This window comes from Pseudorasbora parva, chromosome 4, assembly GCF_024679245.1.
Source record: "Pseudorasbora parva isolate DD20220531a chromosome 4, ASM2467924v1, whole genome shotgun sequence".
In the NCBI taxonomy this organism is placed as follows: Eukaryota; Metazoa; Chordata; class Actinopteri; order Cypriniformes; family Gobionidae; genus Pseudorasbora; species Pseudorasbora parva.
Genome location: NC_090175.1, coordinates 1480502 through 1502663, shown reverse-complemented (window position 1 = coordinate 1502663; position 22162 = coordinate 1480502). Strand labels below are relative to the sequence as shown.

Below are 22162 nucleotides of genomic sequence, written 5' to 3'. Positions count from 1 at the left end.
TCAGCACTATGTAAATTTCGACTTCTGTCATAATTTTAACTTTTTAAGTCATAATTTCAACTTAGTTGATGTTTTATGTCAATTTCAACTTTTTAAGTAATAATTTTTTACTTTAGTGTCATAATTTTAGGCATTTTAAGTTATAATTTCATTTTAATGTCACAATATTGATTTGTTTAATGTCTTTTAACATTTAAAAGATTTAAAAATTTGATTTCAATTTAAAAGTACAAATTTTTTTTAGATTTTTTGTAAACTGAGTAAATACAACTTTTTAAGTCAACATTTTGACTTTTTAATTTACAATTTGAACAGTGTGTCTCAATTTCTACTTATAATGTCAACTTGTAATTATTTCGGCAGTATGTACATTTTGCAATTTCAACTTTTTAAGTAATAATTTTCGTCTTGAGTCATAATTACTACTTATAACTTTGTATATCAGTGATGTTTTCTCTTGACATTTAAAGTGATAATTTCGATTTAGTATGTATTATTCAAGTCAATTTAAGTCCATTTATTAATTAAGAAAAACGTTGAACATTTTTGTAGATCATATTTCTGTAAGCCGTGAAGGCAGAGCACTAGCTTTTGATTATTAGGCGGCTTAATCTGATAAAGTTTAACAAGTTAACACACAAAACATTAACTGATGTGTGTGTGAGAAGCGTCTGCACCTCCATCAGCATGGAGTCCAGCTGAGACTGCAGACTCAGGCTCTGTTTGCGGTTGTCTGTGATCTCCGAGCTGCCGCTGACGGCCGTCTCTGTGATCAGCGTGGCCTCCACCTGCTTCTTCTCCACCTGAACCGCAGCATCAGCATCAGTAAAACAGGCCTGATCTCCAGTGAGCGGATGCCCTCACTGCATGTGTGTGTTTGTACCTGTTTGGTGTACCAGCTCTCCAGCTCTCTGCGGTTCTTTTCGATGAGCATCTCATACTCCGAGCGGATCTCCGCCAACACTCGGGACAGATCCGTGCTCTCGCTCTCCTTCACATCCACCGTCACAGTGCCGGCCATCTGCCCTCGCAGAGAGATCATCTCCTGAACCCGAGGGAAAAGGTCAGTTTACTTCCCTACAGTCTTTGAGTTCATGTTTATGAGTGCTCATCTTTGTAACAGTACAATAATACGTTAACATGAGAAGGAAACGGCACTTTTCAAGACATTACATGTTTCTTTGCCTTCATTTATAGGGACATTTTAGGAGACAATCTACAGGTGTGAGGCGAAACACAGAGGCATTGACACGAGTGTATGTCTCGGCTGTGTGGTTTTAGCAGTAAATTGATGAAAGTTCTTTACATCAGTCCAAGCGTGTGTGAAGCGTGTGCTCACCTCCTGCTGGCGGTTTGTGACAGCGGTGCGCTCCTCAGTCAGGGCCTTGACCTCCTGCTGTAACACACTGTTGGTAGAGTCGTACTCTTTCTTCAGGGTCTTCAGACCTGCGATATCCCCCTCCACAGACTGACGAATGGACAACTCCATCTCAAATCTAGGTGACAAGGTCAAATTATAATTAACATAAGCTTATAACAACCTATAATAAACAGATTGTTATCATGCACTAGTGCAGACACTAATAAAGTTATTGTTTTATCCTTATATTTATTGTTATAGTTATCGTCTGCTGGTGTGGACACTAATATAGTTATCGTTATAGTTATAGTAGTCATTATAGTTATCGTCAGTTGATGTGGACACTAATATAGTTATTGTTACAGTTATCATTATAGTTATCGTTATAGTTATTGTCCATTGATGTGGACACCAATATAGTTATCATTATTGTTATAGTTATCGTTATAGTTATCGTCTGCTGGTGTGGACACTAATATAGTTATTGTTACAGTTATCATTATAGTTATCGTTATAGTTATTGTCCATTGATGTGGACACCAATATAGTTATCATTATTGTTATAGTTATCGTTATAGTTATCGTCTGCTGGTGTGGACACTAATATAGTTATTGTTACAGTTATCGTTATAGTTATTGTCCATTGATGTGGACACCAATATAGTTATCATTATTGTTATAGTTATCGTTATAGTTATCGTCTGCTGGTGTGGACACTAATATAGTTATCGTTATAGTTATCGTTATAGTTATCGTCTGCTGGTGTGGACACTAATATAGTTATCGTTATAGTTATCGTTATAGTTATTGTCCATTGATGTGGACACCAATATAGTTATCATTATTGTTATAGTTATCGTTATAGTTATCGTCTGCTGGTGTGAACACTATAGTTATTATTATAGTTATCATTATAGTTACCGTTATAGTTATTCTCTGCTGGACACTATAATTAGCATTAGAGTTATCATTATAGTTATAGTTATCGTTATAGTTATTGTCCGCTGTTGTGGACACTAATATGGCTATCGTTATAATTATTGTTCGTTAATGTGGACACATGCTGCAGGAAAACTCAAACTTACTTCATTCTGAAGTCATCTGCGGCTAGTTTGGCGTTGTCCACAGCTAAAGCAAATCGCGTGTGCTCCTGAATGAGAAGCAGAAGCTGGAGAAGAAAAGAGAAGCAAACCAACAGAAATGATCAGATACTTTGCACCTTATTTTTTATGACACACTATATTTCTTTGTATTATCATTACTTGTTTTGTCAAGCTTTAATTCATTGTCAGTTCTGTAAGGCTAAGATGCATGCAGAGAGTCCGGGCACCTTCTCCCGCAGTGGTTTAATCTGGATCTCGTAGGGCTCCAGGTTGACGCTGTTCTGGACTCGGTTGATGGTGAACATGCGGAGCTTCTCGTTGAGCTCGAGGTTGGTGGTCTCCAGACTCCTGACCTTCTCCAGGTAGGTGGCGAGACGATCATTCAGACCCTGCAGCTGCTGTTTCTCATTGACAATATTGGACACGGCTTCTGAGAAAGAACCTGAGGCCCCCCTGAAACTCGCCCCGATGGAGCCGCCAACTCCGGAAGCGAGAGCGCCTCCAATCATCCTCAAACCACCTGAGAGAGAACCTCCACCCGCCCCGAAACCAGACCCGAAACCGGACCCAAAACCAGACCCGAAGCCCACCCTGGCACTGGAGCCGAAGCCCATCCCAACGCCAGATCCAAAACCCATCCCAGCCCCGGCCGACTGACTACCACAGCTGAAGCTAACAGGAGCTAGAGAGCGGCTGCTAGCTGCAGAGACAGACCGGCCAGAGAAATGCTGAGCTCTGTGGAACGACATGTCAATGGTGAAGAGATGCGAGGTGGAGATGAAGGCAGCAGAGCTGGAGGTGTGTGTAGTGCGGGATGGCGGTGATGGCCGTGGTTTATAGCTGGTGTTCAAGTTCGCCACTCCCTCAGTGACGGGCCCTTGGGGACAGAACCGTTTACAGAAATAATGACATGCAAATGCTAAAAGAGCTCTCGGATGAGGGTCCATGAGAAAACTGAGGGAACATCTGAATGTGTAGGTGCTCATCTGGGTCTGTTACAAAAGAAAACTACACAACAAGACAAGTGCAAGAACACACTGACAGTGATCCAGTCGCAGTTGGGCACGTTTGGTTTATTTTTGAAGAGTTAAAAGACAAAAACTTCTATTGCAACTAGATTTAAGGTCACAAGTTCAGTCCATTCAATAGGGTGAAAAGTTCCTGAATTCACCAGGAGTTCACCAACAGAAATCTGCTTAAAAGAGAAATATCTACGCTACTGACAATAGACCTTGTTTTATCCTTTTACTTTTTGATGTAAGTACATAGTTGTTAAGGCCACCTAATATAAAGTGTGGGACCAAAAAAACTAAAGTAAGTTGTAAGAAATTATTATTTATTTATTTTGGGGCCAATTAAACAACACCATCCTCAGCTAAAAGCTGACCAAACGTCCTGTTTTCAAGACCTGTCCTGGTCCTAATATAACACTGTCCTATCCACACAGAGGGAGCACACTTTAACTGTATTGAAATTAATAAGGCATCTTTGAGTAAACCGAGTATCATTTGAGTATCTCATTGCCGGGCCGTGTCCTGGTTTTCGGTAATCAAAATATTGTCACCTTAGCCCATATCCATTCCGTACCTAATAAGGACAGCAACAGCACCTGGTGGCCAGAGAAAGAAACCATGAAATGGGTTTTGAAAGAGTTTTGAAACTATACCACCACCATACCCGCACAAACCCCCAAAAAAGGTGAATCTGCGAAAACGGTGACGACATATTCGCAAACATTACGTGTTCAGTCTATAGTCAAGCGTTTGAATATGGATGTGTACATGTGTGTTTTTATCTGTACGTAAGGTAAGGGACAGGACGGGACGGGACGGGACGGGACGGGACGGGAGACGGGAAGGGAAGGGAAGGGAAGGGAAGGGAAGGGAAGGGACGGGACGGGACGGGACGGGACGGGACGGGAAGGGAAGGGAAGGGAAGGGAAGGGACGGGACGGGACGGGACGGGACGGGACGGGACGGGACGGGACGGGACGGGACGGGACGGGAAGGGAAGGGAAGGGAAGGGAAGGGAAGGGAAGGGAAGGGAAGGGAAGGGAAGGGAAGGGAAGGGCCTTCACAGGGGAGAGTGTAGTGGACTCAGTCTCTGCAGACACTTCAGGGATGAGTTGGTCATGTCTAGGCACAGATCCACCATCTGATCTGGATCCGGCTGACTAATGTAAACCTTGGGATAAACAAAGACACTAAATTTGAAGTAGATATATTGTGACTGAGTCATTTCTTATAAAAGATATTATCTGACACATTCAGGAGCTAAAATAATACATGAGAGTCTCCCGTCACGCTCACAGTGCCTCGAGCGCTCTTCATGAGCTGCTCGTTAAACAGGCAAATGATTCATTGCTGGGAGGATTAAACAAAACTATGTAAATGCTTAGTGTGTGTGAACCACGTTTGTCAGGATTCACATCAGTAACATCAGACCTTTCGAAATACTACTATCACTGTAAGTGGACAAAAAGTGCTGTAAAACATCATATTACATACAATATAAATAAAACAAAAAAACATATTTAATAAAAACTTCCCAGTACCAAACATTAGGCCTACAGGCCTATTGTATTCCTTATGTACAGTGTTGTGGACATCTAGTCAAGATAGTTCAGACACAACTGAACATTTACATTATATTCACGATCAGGCATAACATTATTTTTAATATTGTGTTGGTCCCCCTGACCCGTCGAGGCATTGACTCCTCTAGACCCCTGAAGGTGTGCTGTGGGGCCTCCATGGATCCGACTTGTTTGTTCAGCACATCCCACAGATGCTCGATTGGATTGAGATCTGGGGAATTTGGAGGCTCAAACTGAGCTGCTCTGTGTATTCTGACAGCTTTCTATCAGAACCAGCATTAACTTCTGGAGCAGTTTGAGCTCCAGTAGCTCGTCTGTTTGATCGGACCCCACGGGCCAGCCTTCGCTCCCCACGGTCATCAATGAGCCTTGGCCGCCCATGACCCTGTGGCCGGTTCTCCACTGGTCCTTCCTTGGAGCACTTTTGATAGATACTGACCACTGCAGACCGGGAACAGCCCACAAGAGCTGCAGTTCTGGAGATGCTCTGACCCAGTCGTCTAGCCGTCACAATCTGGCCAAACTCGCTGAAATCCTTACGCTTGCCCATTTCTCCTGCTTCACACACATCAACTCTGAGGACTAAATGTTCACTTGCTGCCTAATATATCCCACCCACTAACATGAGCCGTGATGAAGAGATCACCAGTGTTATTCACTTCACCTGTCAGTGGTCATTATGTTATGCCTGATTGGTGTATATATGTGAAAATCAGGAATTATGTTGTCAGTCACTTACAGAAACCGTGGAGTGAAATATTAGAAATTGTTTTATTGATCTACATGTTCATCACCACATAAAATTATCATGATGAGCAGGAAAACACACACACAAATAAACAAGATGTCAAAACTCATATTAGAAAACATTCCAGCAGCAACACACACACACACACACACACACACACACACACGTGTAGTGAATCTCTACACACACAGCACATGAGCCAACGCTGTATGATTATGATGGGAGTTCAATGGCTTTTTAATACTGATCCAGGATCAGGTTCTCAGGACTGCGACTCTCTGATCCATATTTAGCTAACAAACTCTGTTCAACAGAATTATAAACATTAGCTCACAGTCTTTGGACGGCTGGACATCTCTGGAGGACAGCGAGAGTCCTTTACTCCACATGGACTCAGAACATGAGGAACGGAAAGGCTGATGCAATAATATAAAAGAGAACAAGTGTTTGCAATCTCTAAAATCGTTGGAGACTGATTCTCAGTAACACTAGCACTAGACTGAGATTCAAAAGTCGGTATATGTAAGAGCAGAGAATATATAGAGCATAAAAATCAAAAGTGCTCAGTTGGTGTGACCGTCAAGAGAAAATTTGGACTGAACGTTCACATGCAAAAAAAGATGTTTAGCTTCTTCAGTCTTTAGTAGCGTGAAAACCTCAGGGCTCGTCTTCGGGGTTCAACGGTCTTCATGCAGTCAGGAAACATGACAAGTTCTTTCGGTGATCATAAAATTCCTTACAGAGATTGTTTGTGTCATGTTTAGTGCTGGTAAGATGTTTATTTCAAGGAATGGCACTTATAGTGGGTCTATCTGGCCCAGAGGGGTTCATGCTTCGTTCACACCAACATAAACTATGACAATTATGTTGTTTTAATAATCGCTCTAACTTAAGAATAGCGATGTCCACACCACAACAATAACATCACAGAGGAAAGATATCACTGAAATCACTTTCAGAGTGAATGTTTCCAGCTGATCCTGAACCACTGACAGCCAATCAGAATCCATCCTGATTGAAAGAGCTCAAGTATTTAAAGGGTTAGTTCAGCCAAAATGTAAATTGTGTGATTAATCCCTCCTGTGGTTGGCCAGCCGTCAGACCTCCGCTCATCTTCACACACAGATGAAGATATTAGTGTTGAAATCCGATGGCTCAGAAAGGCCTTCATTGACACCAATGTCATTTCCTCTCTCAAGACCCATAAAGGCACTAAAGACGTCGTTACAAAGCCCATCTCACTACAGCGGCTCTACAATCATTTATGAAGAGATGAGAATAGTTTTTATGTGCAAAAAAACGAAATAATGACTTATATAGTGATGGCCGATTTCAGAACAAAGCTTCGAACCATTATGACTCAGTGAATCGATTCATGATTCGGATCGCCAAAGTCACTTTATGGGTCTTGAGAGAGGAAATGACATTGGTGTCAATGAAGGCCTTTCTGAGCCATCGGATTTCAACACTAATATCTTCATCTGTGTGTGAAGATGAGCGGAGGACTGACGGCTGGCCAACCACAGGAGGAATTAATCACACAATTTACATTTTTGTCGGAACTATCCCTTTAAAGCGGCAGACGGCAAAACACTTGGGCGTTAATATATTTATCATTAGACTTATCATTATAGCAATTGTCCAGTGAAGTGGATGCTCAGTTTTTATTGTTCTTGGTGTGAACAGGTCTTTATTTTATTGGGAGTGGTTTATTTTAGTAGGTATGGCCTATTTGGGTGTGGCTACCTTTTTTGGCGTGCCGTGTTTCTTAGTGTGCCAGAGATGGGCGGGAATTGTGAAAGCATCGACGGTCATACTCAGGGTACGAGACGGAAGTGTATTAAACTGTTTTCTCTCAGAGCTGTATTTATAAATGGTCTCCACGGCCGAAGAGGAAATGACACGCGGGCCGACGCCGCAGAGCCGATGCAGCTCCTCCGATTGGCCGTCTGGGGTGTAGATGGCACGAAACTGACAGCTGGAATCCCGCAGGAGAATCAGAAAATGGCTGGCGGAGCTCTTTTCCATCTCCTAGAGAGAAAAATGGACAGTCAGAATGTGAAGGTGCATGGTGGAGTCACAACTGTGGAGATGGATGAACAATGACGCACCTCCATGATCTTGTTTTTCTGAGATTCGTTGACCTTGCCGGCGAGGCAGCAGCGTGAGAGCGCGTTGTGAATGATGAACTTGTTGGATTTAAAACTGGGTTCCTTAAATAATTTAGGACCTGAAACAGAAGATAAACCTTTGACTGTGAGTGAAAACCAGACAGATCAAATAAAGTACACTGCCAAAAAGGCTCTTCTTTAGTATTTTTTTTCTTGTTTCCAGTCCAAATATTGAAATATTCTTAAATCAAGATGCATTTACTAGATCAGTAAAATGACATAAGATAATTTTTCTTGTTTTCTTAAAAATAAAATCTAAATGAAGTGAGTTTTTGCTTAAAACAGGCAAAATGATCTGCCAATGGGGTGAGAAAAATAATCTTATTTCTGTTTGGGATGGAAACAAGAAACAGGAAACAAGATTATTTCTCCTCACCCCATTGGCAGATCATTTTGCCTGTTTTAAGCAAAAACTCACTTCATTTAGATTTTATTTTTAAGAAAACAAGAAAAAATATCTTATGTCGTTTTACTGATCTAGTAAATGCATCTTGATTTAAGAATTATTATATATTTACATTAGAAACAAGACAAAATGACTGAGTAAGAAGAGCATTTTTTGCAGTTTACAAACCTTTAATTGTAAATTATTTTCAAACACGGAAACGATCATAAAAATCAGCTCTCTACCTGTGTATTCTGGGAGTGAGGCTGGAGAGGAGGCATTGGAGGCTTGCTCCCAATCTTTCTCTCCGTTCTGATTGGCCAGTTTCCCAGATGACATCACCTTTGAGGGCGACTCTAAACGACTGAGTTGTTGGGTGAGAGAAAAAGCTTTTAAGTAAAGACAGAAATGTATGGAAGGCAGAAGACATGGCTAAGTAGCAGAACAATACCTTGCTGGTTTTTCAGTTGGTAAAGGTCTGCCATCTTTCTGGTTAGCTAACATAAGGAAACACAACTGGTTTTAGGGAATGCAAGTGAAATCTTTAAAGTAGCAGTGTGTGTAATTTCTGTACAACTAACCCTACCAAACAGAACTGCAAAAATGTTTTCAAACACTACTACACTAGACATTGCTCGACAAAGCAAGTGTCCTGTGCCAAACCCCAATCATTGGTTGAGCACGTGTTGCAGTTTCGTTCATACAGGCAGATAGCAATTCTGACTAAAATCTTGTGATGTGCGTGAGTAGTTACCTGTCCTGTTTTTCCCTGGCGAGCGTGTTTGAGTGAGCTCATGGTTGTGCGGTTTGTGTGTGTGCTGTTTTTTGCCGCTGTGCTTTGCTGGTTTCTGTTTAAGAACCTTCCCTAGATCAGCCATTATCTTCAGCTGGTGACGGCGTTCATACTCTGCCCGTGTGAACTCTCCCCGGCGTAGGGGTGTGCCTGGGGGCGTGGCCTTTGAAGGAGGGGGCGGGGTGTATGAGGTGGGCAGCGACTGTGAAAGCAGTGGAGTTTGAGATGGTCGCAGGTCATTCACAGAAGCATGTTGACTGTAGGAGGAAGCAGAGATAAGTAAGCCCTGAATGTAGATCACAAATTAGAGGGTTAGACATTTCTGTGTTCTTACCTATTCTCAGGGTCTTGCCCGCATCTTATCCGCTTCTTGATCTCTTGTGCTCGTCTTTGCTGCCGCTCCAACAGCAGAGCCCTTTTCTGGGCCATCTCCTCCTCGGAGAGACCGTCCTCCTGAACGTCAACAAAGTGATGTTTTATTAATTACTCAAGAATGGTTTTTGTCTGCAAAAAAAACCTAAATAACGACTTATATAGTGTTGGGCCGATTTCAAAACAAAGTTTCGAACCGTTATGAATCAGTGAATCAATTCATGATACGAATTGCCAATGTCAAGTGATTTCAGCAGTTTGGCAGCAATTTAATACTCTGGGATCGGGCCAAAAAATCCTCCTCCGGAGCCCTCCCCCAGACAGCACACCAAATAATCTTTACTCTAATTTAATTTGATGTAAGTGTGAACTTGTGAATACATGTTACAAACACCTCGGACATGCATCATCAAACAAAGCACATGCAGACCTCACACACACCTTGAAGAACACATCGAGTCCCAGTCTGCTCTCATTCTCCGTCTGGTCACTCATGGAGTCTGATGAGAATATCTCTGCACCCTGTTCCAGATCTGTGTCATCTCCCACCGTCCCCCCACCCTCGGTCTCATCTTTCACCAGGGCACTGCTGAGAAGCAAATCGCTCTCAAACGAGCACTCTGATGGGGCTCCAGAACTGCTCCCGCCTCCTAACATTTCAGCTGGGAGTGCAGAGGGAGGTCCAGCCTCCAGCTCCAGGGTGAAGATCGGGGTGTGATGCTCGCTGGAGCCTGATTCTGAAGTGCTCTCTTGAGGCTGAGCGGGTTGCAGCGGAGAGTCCTGAGGTGTGCGTGGACCTCCGAAACGCAATGAGGAGCAAGTCTGCACCTGACACTGGCTCGGAGAGACTCGGCGCAGATGGGGAAGCGTGTCAACATTCTGTGGGGGTGTTAGGACCCGTGTGAGTGGGTGGAAGCCAAGGTCTGTGGGGCGTTGACGTTTGGGACTTTTGGGAGCAGCTCCACGGGATCTGCGTGAAGTAGATGATGCAGAGCTTTTCGGGGATCTTGGTGTGTCAGAAGGTTGTCCGGCGCGTGAGGGAGATCCAGAGGGGGAAATGATACGGGTGGAGTCTCTAGATAGATGAGGGGGTGTAGCAGGGGCAGCTGGGATGACCCAGGAGGCAGGTGTCTTATTCGTGGTGTTTTTGGGAGTTTTCTTTCCCATAAGCCTTTGCTGCTGTTCTGTAAGGCGCTGCATGTCCCTTTGTAGGGTCTGTAGGGTAGAGCTTAGCTTAGCTACTGCCTCATTATATTCCACCAATGGTGGCTCTGCCTCTTTCTTTGTTTCAAGAGAGAAGGTCACCTGTTTCTCCAGTTTCGGTGGGGCTACTACATCGCTGGTGCTCTTCTTCAGTTCCCCATCCTTTTCTTTCTTCTCCTCCAGCAGTTTCATCTTCTCCTCCTCCTTCTCTCTGTCCTCCTCTTGCTGAAGCTGCTGCTCCATTTGTGTCAGTCGTTCATCCAAGGTGAGGGACTGTCCTTCGTCTTCCACCTCTTCCCCCTGTTTCTTCTGGAGCTGAAGGAAGGCAGTTTTGCCCAACCTCTGCCTGTGCTTGGTAAATATGGCCTCGATCCGCCTCTTTTGGGCTTCAATTGCTCTGCGTTTCTCCTCGAGACGTACACCCAGCTCCTGTGCCTCCACTGCCCCAACAGGGCTCATCTCTGCAGGACTGCACAATGACACTACGTCCTGGGCTCTGGAATTACTAGGGGATTCTGGCATCATCTTCCTAAGCTCAGCAAAGTTTGTCATGCGACCAGTTTTGGGTCCGTTGGCTGGACTGGAGGAGGTTTTGGGGGAGTTTTCAGGTGTGACACACTCTGAACCTCCATTGTGTTCTTGTGAACCAACCGGTTGCCTTTTTCGGTTTCCGCTACTATTAATCCCACCTCCTATTGGTCGATACATCATCCCCGTCCGGCAAGGGGCGGAGCTGCTCAGTCTGGCTCCACCATCTTCAGGTGAGTGGAGGTAAAAGCCAGACGGCGCCCCCTCTGGCCGCATACGAGGCTCGATGTGTACCGGACGGCTGGTATGAACAATTTGTAAAGCTTCTTCTATGGTAGGCAACTCTCCTAGAGTAGCCTGACTAATGAGCTTGCTCAGATCCTCTGGGGGTGTGTAAGAGCCAGGGTTGGTTACCCTAGTGAGGCTGTCCGTGCTGACGGAACGGAAGAGAGGGTTTCCCATAACAACATCAACATCACTGTCCAATGGGAATGGGATGCTGAAGGCCACAGCTGAAAGGGGACGGCTGAGACAGAGAAAGTGAAGACAACTAAAGATTCCTATTACTTGATGAAGTATCATGAAAATTAGTTTCTTGAACTGAAGAACAGACATACCTAATTTGCTTTGTGCTCCAGCCCCGTCCTTCTGCACAACAACAAATATAGCAGTAATAATTCAGTAACATATTTAAAATTTCAAACAAGAAATCTACTGGTTTCTACTGATACAAAGCCATATGCTAATCACTGAAGTAACCCTTTAAACAAGACATTGCCATAGACAAATTCACAGCAAGACCTCACAGGTTGGACAACACTTCCCAGCATGCAGAAAGCTCTCACCGGATACAGAGGTGGATTGAGGCAGGAGCGACTGCTTTAGTAGGAAAGACGGAGAGCCACTGAAAGAAAAACATCAGACCCCATGATGCCATTAAACATGGAGAGTCTGCCGATATAATGTGAGTGTTTTGATAAGTTACCTGTTGCCACTGATCGGACTCGTGCATTCGATCAGATCGGAAGCATCTGTAACATAAGAGAGAGCTCCTGTAGGATCTGTATGTGATCTGGGTTTTTATGATGGTCCATATGCTAATGTCTACCTGTTAAGTCCAGTGTGTGTGTGGGTTTGACAAAATCTGGTTTCTCCACTTCGAACGTGGCAAACAGCTCCGAAAGGAAGCACATAATGTTCACCTTCAGGGGCAAAAGACAAAACTCTTATATATATATATATTTTTTTTTTACCATGATTACATAAAACAATATAATAATTGTCAATGAACAAGACGATGCACACTTGTTTGCCGTATGTTTATCTTACTGGTAAATTGGGTAGAGATATCACACCTGCAAAGTAGGCGAGTCATATCGCATCTGTAAAGTGGGCAAGGCATATCTCACCTGTAAAGTGGGTGGGGCATACATTATGTCCTCCAGCTGCAGGGGGCAGCAGCTCTTCAGGTGACTTTCACAAAACTCTCTAATCAGCTGGAGATTGTACATACTGTCTGCCGCCGACATGGTGTCCTTTAAGCACACATCTACAGAGAGAAGTAGAGAGTGGATAAAAATGTGGATAGTTTTCCTTTAGGGTTTCTGTTAGTCTTCTAGTGTGTGTTTTAACCTTCCAACGGCAGAATCTGAGGGCAGTAGAAGTGAAGCGCAGCAGCGATGGCGCAGCCGTTAGACAGATCCTTCACTCCTGACACCACCACGAACACCGGAGTCTGTTTAGACTGAACCTTATCTTTCCTGTAACGGATCTGAGATAGACAGAATACAAACAGTTAAGAAGTGTTCAATAGAAAAAAGAAAGATCAATCAAAACCAGGGAGGGAAACAGCAATGCAAACATACAGAATCAGATCCACTGTAATTCTGTCTGACTTCATAGAATCAGTGATTCATTCACTGTTCATTTCAACACAATCAGTGAATGCGCAGCTGATTAAAAAGGGCATCAAAACTCATCACAGTCCTTCAGTGACTCAGATCATTGAGTGAGTGTCAGCGTGCAAGAGAGTCGTTCTCAGACAGCTGTTCAGATCCAGACACACACAAACACACACACACACACACACACACACTCTCTCTCTCTCACTGAAGCAAAACCAGCACGAGCCAGCTAGTGTGTACAACAGAAACAAGATCACACACAAACGCATATATAATCTCATGAAACATGTCTGGGTCACACACAAAATTATATTTTACATTAAGGTGATTTGGACTGTAACATATAAGCACATATTCCCCACAAATTCTTGTTACACTAAATGCAAGAAATCTCATTGTCAAAATGTGCACTATATTGCCAAAAAATTGGGCCGCCCCTCCAAATCCCTGAGTTCAGGTGTTCAGTCTCTTCATGGCCACAGGTGTATAACTCCAGCTCTCGGCCTGCAGACGCTTCTACACACATTAGTGAAAGAATGGGTCGCTCTCAGGAGCTCAGTGAACTCAAGCGTGGGGCCGTGATAGGCTGACACCTGTGCAATAAGTGTTGTTCAGGGTTTAGCCCCTTTAGTTCCAGTGAAATAAACTCGTAATGCTTCACCAAGACATTTTGGACAATTTCCTGCTCCTGACTTTGTGGGATCAGTTTGTGGACGGCCCCTTCCTGTCCCAGCATGACTGCGCTCCAGTGCTCAAAGCGTCGCTCCATAAAGACATGGATGAGGAGTTTGGTGTGGAGGAACTGGACTGGCCTGCTCAGAGTCCTGAGCTCAACCCGATAGAACAGCTTTGGGATGAATTAGAGCGGAGACTGAGAGCCAGGCCTTCTCGTCCAACATCAGTGCCTGACCTCACAAATGAGCTTCTAGAAGAATGGGCAAAAATCCCCATAAACACACTCCTAAACCTTGAGGAAAGCCTTCCCAGAAGAGCTGGAGCTGTTAGAGAGGGTGGGCCGACTCCAGATTAAACCCCACGGGTTAACAATGGGACGGCATTAAAGCTCATGTGCTTGTAAAGGCCGGCGACACAAAACTTTTGGCAATAAAGTGTAGATTTGGATATTTGCAAATGTCAATATGGCAGTTTTAATAATGGTATTACACTTGCACATGAAAACATTTCTTGACAGGTTTTATGAGATTCACCCACACTGACACACACAGGCTCACGGGTGAAGGGAAGAACAAAACACTGATGTGTGTGTGTGTGTGAATATATGCGTGTTGAAGCGCCATCCAGAGTCCAGCCATGGAAGTACAGCAGAAGACGGTGAGAAACAAACCACGTAAAACTGAACGAAAAACTGAATTCTATGCAAAAGCAAAAGAGTGATTGGCAACCGATAATACACTCCAAACAGCGTGTGTTTCCTGCAGAGATCTGAGACAGGACAGTGGTGACGTCATGCAGGTGTGTGTGTGTGTGTGTGTGTGTGTGTGTGTGTGTGTGTGTGTGTGTGTGTGTGTGTGTGTGTGTGTGTGTGTGTGTGAGAGTGAGTGAGATGGAGACAGGAGGCGGGCGGATACGTTACCACAGGAGGCTTATTCCCCGACTCCTTCAAACAAAATGCGATGGCATGCTGGGTGCGGTATGGCAGAGAGAGCACACAGGTCAATGCTCAGGGGTCGTCGCTACGGCAACCAGATTCACACACAGTCACATGACAAACAGAAGTAAAAGGGGGCGGAGACAATGATGGATCCCCACCCCCTGGTTCCTATTGGCTGGACCTATATGAGCACACATGTCATTCAATGGAGGTCGGTCAAAATCTGGTAAATATACACTATCGTTTAAAAGTTTGGGGTCAGTATGATTTTTTTTAAAGTGTAATACTTTAACACATTAAATTGAATAAAGTGACCATAAAGGCTCTTCTTCTGTCGGTATCTATAAAAAGTGCTCCAAGAAAGGACCAGTGGAGAAGCGTCCACAGGGTCATGGGCGGCCAAGGCTCATTGATGCCCGTGGGGTCCGATCAAACAGAAAAAGACACACTTTTGAATCAATGTTGAGTTTTTTTTCCTCTGATTTTTAAACTTTTGATGCGTATAAATGTTACTGTATACAACAATCAAACCCATGACTTTGGCGTTGTTAGAGTCACGCTCCAACACAATATTAGTTATATTATGTCCAGTAGTCCTATAATGTTATGCATGATCAGTGTATATTAACATTTACACTGGAATAATATTTCACTGTATTTATACCAGCCCCAAACTTCTGAACGCTACTGTACCAAAACACATCAATCAATCAGTCAGAACAAGGCACTCTGTCAGGTATGTCAGCATACGGATACACTCTAACTGATTTAATATCCATGATCACACACACACACACACACACACACACTGAGAACAGCCAGTGAGTGACGTCACTGAATGAGACTGACAGCGATTCATCACAGGAGAAATACTCACTGGAACAAGCTTCCAGTACCAGCGCTGAGGACACTGCAGAGAAACACACACACACACACACGGAAAGAGAGGGAGAGATGACCGTCAGAGAGAGAGAGAGAGTGTGTGTGTGTGTGTGTGTGTGTGTGTGTGTGTGTGTGTGTGTGTGTGTGTGTGTGTGTGTGTGTACTCACAGATGGTTGGGCCGGCTGCAGGTCAGTGCAGGGGTTTGGTTTCGGACTCTCCTCAACGTTCGAGTTTTCCCGCAACTTCTGATTGACCTGCACAAGAAATCAAGCAGTGTGTTGACGTTTCTGACATCAGGGGTGTATGTTCACACTGCAGTGAATACGATTTGACTCCAGTTCTGACTCTGAGGGTTCTAGAGTGAGGAACGCACACACACACATACACTATTTGTTACGTTCACACTGCAGTGAATACGGTTTGACTCCAGTTCTGACTCTGAGGGTTCTAGAGTGAGGAACGCACACACACACATACACTATTTGTTACGTTCACACTGCAGTGAATACGGTTTGACTCCAGTTCTGACTCTGAGGGTTCTAGAGTGAGGAACGCACACACACACATACACTATTTGTTACGTTCACACTGCAGTGAATACGGTTTGACTCCAGTTCTGACTCTGAGGGTTCTAGAGTGAGGAACACACACTATTCGGCGCGTTCACACTGCAGTGAATATGGTTTGACTCCACTTCTGACTCTGAGGGTTCTAGAGTGAGGAACACACACACACACACACACACACACACACACACTATTCGGCGCGTTCACACTGCAGTGAATATGGTTTAAATCCACTTCTGACTCTGAGGGATCTAGAGTAAGGAACACACACACACACACACACATACATACACACACACTATATGTCGTATTCACACTGCGGTGAATACGGTTTGACTCCACTTCTGACTCTGAAGGTTCTAGATTGAGGAACACACACACACACATACACACACACTATTTGTCGCTTTCGAACTGCAGTGAATATGGTTTGACCCCACCTCTGACTCTGAGGCTCCTAGATTGAGGAACACACACACACACATACACACACACACACACTATTTGTCGCGTTCACACTGCAGTGAATACGGTTTGACTCCACTTCTGACTCTGAGGGTTCTAGATTGAGGAACACACACACACACATACACACACACTATTTGTCGCGTTCGAACTGCAGTGAATATGGTTTGACCCCACCTCTGACTCTGAGGCTCCTAGATTGAGGAACACACACACACACACACACACTATTTGTCGCGTTCACACTGCAGTGAATACGGTTTGACTCCACTTCTGACTCTGAGGGTTCTAGATTGAGGGACCTTGTTGATCCAGAAGAGCAGAGCGTTCTCCCAGCTCCTGCCAGCCCCGAACTGATCCGTCTCCTTCGTCATCTTGACCCGGCCCACCGTTTCCATGGTGCTTAGTGACATCAGCGAATCAATCACGGCCAGGTGAGCCCCCTGCAACCAATCAGAAAAGAGACACACCTGTCAGCCAATGGCATCACATACTGTAATTTTTTGTTTTTTTAATACATTTTTAGTTCTTTGAAATGAAAAATGTTAATACAAAGAACATTTTTGAGAATCAACAACCTCTATACAAATATTATTAAAAGATTTTATAAGCATATTGGGTAATTGTGTGATTTATTTGTGATGACGCAGCCAGATTGTGCTATTTTCATGTTTTATCAAATTTTTTATGTGGTTCAGATACAATAATATTTTGAGTTTATATTTATTAAACCAATTTCCTTCATTGTATCAACTCAAATTTTAAATTTCAATAAACTCACAATTTTAAGACAACCAGGTTACTTACTTTTTTAAGTTAAACCAAAAATATTGTTTTACAGTATAGGGTTTTGATAGGTGGTTTGATAGGTGGTTACTATAGCACTTTGGTTGCTATAGTAAACCGGGTGGATGCAAGGGTGTTGCTAAGGTGTTGTTAAGATGTTCTGGGTTGTTGTTAAGGTGTTGCTATGTGGTTGCTAAGAAGTTCTGGGTATTTTCTATGCGGTTGCTATGTATTCTGGGTGGTTGCTAGGCGGTTGCTAAGGTTTTTTGGGTGGTTGTTAAGGTGTTGCTATGCGGTTGCAATGTGTTCTGGGTGGTTGCTAGGTGGTTGCTAAGGTTTTCTGGGGGGTTGTCACTAAGCTGGCTACGGGCCTGGAGTCTGTGTACGGTTTGCTCACCATGTCGATGGGGTTCTGGCTCAGCTGGGCCGCGAGGACCGGTTTCTGCTGGTCCGTGTGAAGCGGGGTCAGGTCGTACCGGCTCAGGAGCTGCAGCAGAGAGCTGTGGTCTCTAGGGGGCGCTGTGATGCCGGCCAAAGCCTGTGAGGAAAAAACCCTGCAGTAGAGATCAGCGGACAGCAGGAGGCGTTCTAGAGCCGGACACATCCCTCCATCCTGATTCAGCCCAGCCGGAACTACAGACACAGACCAGACACATGAGGAACAATCAATGGAAATAACATTATTAATACGCTTATTCAATAATAATTAAACAATAAACATTTATTGAGTTGATAGGTTCAGAGTTAGTATCTAGTTATCTCCCAGTTATTATTATAATACGTACAGCCTAACAGGACTGTAAAATAAAGTGCTACCAAATTTTCTCTCATAATTCAGTTTTCAGTGTCTAATAATGAATTCATTTGAGTGTTTCTTAATCTTATTTGTTTAGTTGAAAAGGCTACTGGTTTTTCTGGAAGGTTTAATATGTGGAAGCCCATTCCTGCACCAAAAAATAAATAATGATGCTGCTGTAAATCATAATTATTAATGAGTTTTTCAAACACCTCAGAAATGGTCACCTTTATTTTTAAATCACTTTTACAGTACAGATTGTTTCAAAGCAGCTTTACAGTGATGATAGCAGGAATATAATACAACAAATGTTTCGGCTGTACATCAGATCTAGAAGAAAACTGTCGTAGTCCAGCTTAAGTTTAACTGATTTGAATAATTGATAATGTTCTGTGTGTATGCCATAGTAAAGAGATGTGTTTTTAGTCTAGATTTAAACTGACAGAGTGTGTCTGCTTCCCGAACAATGCTAGGAAGACTATTCCAGAGTTTAGGAACTAAATAGGAAAAAGATCGACCGTGTAAGACTGAAAAACCTAGTATATGCCGAAATGTCTGAATGAAGAACAAGGACTCTCTGAGAAAATAAAGGAAATTAACATCTGAACTGTCCCTCACACACCACTGGAGACGCACGTCTCACCTCACTATCAGCTAATCTACATCTTTCCCTATTGACTCCCTCTCCCCCAATTCCTTCCCTCTCTCATGCTGAGATCACTGAAAACACACACACACACAATCTCTATATTACAATGTCAATCCACACGTTACAGTATTATATGTGTTTGATATCGTTTGAAATGTCTCAGTGCGACTGGTACAAAGATCTCATCCCCACAGAAGTTAACCAAAAGATAATCAATGTTTTAAGAGTTTAGAGATATCTTGTCTTAGTTTGGTGGGTGTGGCTTTCAGCCATTTGGCCTTTGGATCAATACAAGTCTTGATCAATGCAAATTCCCATTGTGAACTCGTGTTTACACTTCAAAGAGTTTGTGCATCTGGTTCTGGGTATTTAAGGAAATGTTGCAAAGAGCTCAGGGCTGGACACTTTAAACCGGTCAGCCCGTAATGCTGGATGTCTCAAGATAGCCAGCATTATGTAGTTTTCAGAAGTCAGGTATATATTTCATTCTTTACTTCAGAGTATTTGATGTTATATATGGATTACCTTTGAATTGACTATGTGATTGGCTTTATACATTTACCTGACTGTTAATAAATTGTTACACTTTGATTGATTCTGACTTGCTCTGGAATTATTCAGGTTGGGTATAATTTCAACAAAGGGTTAAACGGAATAATTAAATGTGTACGTAAACTATTAAATAATGACCAAATAACCAAATGGCATTCTAACCTAAATTCTAAATTATCATTAAATGGAGTCAGATAACGAGGAATTGGAATAAAATCCCTTTTGCCCGCTGAAAAGACCGAACGCGCAACGACCTTCACCCGCTGATCGTTAGCCTCCATTGGGACGATTTGGGCGGCCCTTACAACAGCCTGCAGTTGATTTCGATATTCTAGGTATGATCAACTGGCCAGAGCTTTGAGACCGCAATCGACGTGATGGAGTATAATGCGTTAAGAGCTCGCTTAAGTACTGGGGAGCTAAACTATTTAGTGCTTTGAGTAATAAGCAAGATTTTAAAATGTATGCGATGTTTAATAGGGAGCCAGTGCAGTGTTGACAGAACTGGACTAATATGATCATACTTCCTGGTTCTAGTAAGAACTCGAGCTGCTGCGGTTTGGACCAGCTGGAGTTTGTTTATTAAGCGAGCAGGGCAACCACCCAGTAGAGCATTACAATAATCTATCTATCTATCTATCTATCTATCTATCTATCTATCTATCTATCTATCTATCTATCTATCTATCTATCTATCTATCTATCTATCTATCTATCTATCTATCTATCTATCTATCATGGACCAGCTGGAGTTTGTTTATTAAGCGAGCAGGGCAACCACCCAGTAGAGCATTACAATAATCTAGCCTTGAGCTCATGACGAGCGGGAGGATTTGTAAACATTATGGGATTGATCGAACAGTAGAGCATGACATTAGCAATACTAAAGGTTGTGGGTTTGATTGTTATTCAGTTACAGAATATAGTCTCCTGAAGACGCTGCATTTGTTCAGCAGAGCAACAAAGACGGCAATGACCTGACTTTGACTGTGAGATGATCTGCACGAGTGTGACGCGCCATCAGAGAGAGACTTTCACAAGAGACGCTTGCTCTCACGCAAACCCTTCGAACACACACACACACACACACACACACACACACACACACACACACACACACACACACACACACTGACCCACATCTCACTGCTTACAGCGACACACGACCTGAGACGAGACCAGCACACACACAGCAGGACTCCAGTGAACTAGCTCAAACTGTATTATGTATATTATACTAAATGTGTGTGTGTGTGTGTGTGTGTGTGTGTGTGTGTGTGTGTGTGTGTGTGTGTGTGTGTGTGTGTGTGTGTGTGTGTGTGTGTGTGTGTGTGTGCACGGTCAGAAAAAAAGCTACATTTCTGTCACTGGGGCGGTACCCTAAGGTACAAAACTGAAAAGGTACTAATTTGCACTCTTACAGTACTGATATGTACCATTTAGGGGTGAGTAAGGTACAAAAACCTTTTTACTTTTGTACCTTAGGGTACCGCCCCAGTGACAGCACTGTACCTTTTTTTCTGAGTGTGTGTGTGTGTGTGTGTGTGTGTGTGTGTGTGTGTGTGTGTGTGTGTGTGTGTGTGTGTGTGTGTGTGTGTGTGTTGTAGTCTAAGACTATGCCTTCTCTCCTGACCCACATCCACTTCAGAGCTTTACTGATCAGTCAGTATTAACTGTCAGTTAAAGACAGATTTGGACAGATTTCTGGGTCAATCTGAGAAATGGTCACATTGCCACAAAATAAACCCTGATCATCCTCATCCTCATCATCCTCATCATCCTAAAGGGGTTATTTGGGATAATGACTGACCGAATGGACATAATTTACCTAAAAAAATGTAATTTCACGTTGTGTACATGAGTTTGAGCACACATGATTGGCATGCTGTATCACAGGCTTTAAGGACACGAAAGGCTCCGGGTCGCTTCAGACAATGCCGCTCAAACTCCGGTGACGGTCCTGATACGAGCGCACGCGCACGCGCACGTGCAAAACAAAGACATTTCCCCGTGTGTGCCTATTATTAATTTGGGCTCGTGGTAGTGATTGTGTGATGCTGACGTGTGTTAGAACTGCTGCTTCATCCGTTATATGACCCATCGCGGCATCACTGAATCACACGTACAGCCGCGCGGTAACGCCCTGCGCTCCGGCACACACACACACACACACGGGCCCTCTGTCTCTGTTAAAACAGCTGCGGGAGCGAGCGCTAAATGATGGTGCTGATGCTGATGCTGCCGACACACACATACACACACACACACACACACAGACACACACACACACACACACACACACACACACACACACAGGCCTCGTCTCTGTTACACCAGCTGCGGGAGCGAGCTGGTCCTGATGCTGCGGACACACACACACACACACACACGGAGGTTTACCTTCAGGTCCGCTGCGGCTCAGTAGCCAGCTCACACTGGCGCGCGCCTTGGCTCGGGCGGAGTCGTACCGGTCCAGCGGGCAGATGTCCGGCACCGGCGCGCCTTTCTTCCCCGCAGATGAGTCCATCATGCGCGCGCGAGGACGCCGTTACTGGAGACTAAATAAAACGCCGAGCGAAGCGCGAATCTTACAGTGTCATTCTGCCGTGATGTCCGTCACCGAGCGAACCGCATCCCGTTACCGCGGAGCCGCCCATCCCCGTGCCCCCTCGCGCATGGGCCGCCGCCAC

The 22162-nt window shown here is 43.9% G+C and overlaps 2 protein-coding genes across 3 annotated transcripts in view; both read right to left on the bottom strand.

Annotated features, from left to right (window-relative positions):
• wu:fk65c09 (keratin, type I cytoskeletal 19) overlaps window positions 1-6196 on the bottom strand; it is a 16593-nt gene extending 10397 nt beyond the window's left edge. Inside the window, exons 1-6 of the mRNA XM_067442400.1 lie at window positions 6142-6196; window positions 2691-3340; window positions 2446-2528; window positions 1340-1496; window positions 884-1045; window positions 678-803 (exon numbers count right to left, since the gene is read on the bottom strand). Coding sequence (XP_067298501.1) covers window positions 678-803; window positions 884-1045; window positions 1340-1496; window positions 2446-2528; window positions 2691-3340; window positions 6142-6196 — 1233 coding nt within the window. The remainder of the gene's footprint in view (window positions 1-677; window positions 804-883; window positions 1046-1339; window positions 1497-2445; window positions 2529-2690; window positions 3341-6141) is intronic.
• Window positions 5812-22162, bottom strand: LOC137072621 (calmodulin-regulated spectrin-associated protein 3). 2 transcript variants are annotated; one of them, XM_067440486.1, is made up of 19 exons: window positions 21873-22162; window positions 17873-18108; window positions 16992-17132; window positions 15826-15912; window positions 15653-15685; window positions 14758-14805; window positions 12892-13030; window positions 12669-12808; window positions 12368-12461; window positions 12245-12290; window positions 12105-12163; window positions 11877-11907; window positions 9970-11785; window positions 9491-9609; window positions 9118-9413; window positions 8815-8860; window positions 8609-8727; window positions 7919-8037; window positions 5812-7838 (listed from the first exon to the last, which is right to left on the bottom strand). In XM_067440486.1, the coding sequence occupies exons 1-19, from the start codon at window positions 22000-22002 to the stop codon at window positions 7536-7538; spliced, it is 4002 nt and encodes a 1333-aa protein (XP_067296587.1). In that variant the 5' UTR covers window positions 22003-22162; the 3' UTR covers window positions 5812-7535. The 2 variants fall into 2 exon arrangements, with proteins under 2 accessions (XP_067296587.1, XP_067296588.1); XM_067440487.1 differs by lacking the exon at window positions 14758-14805.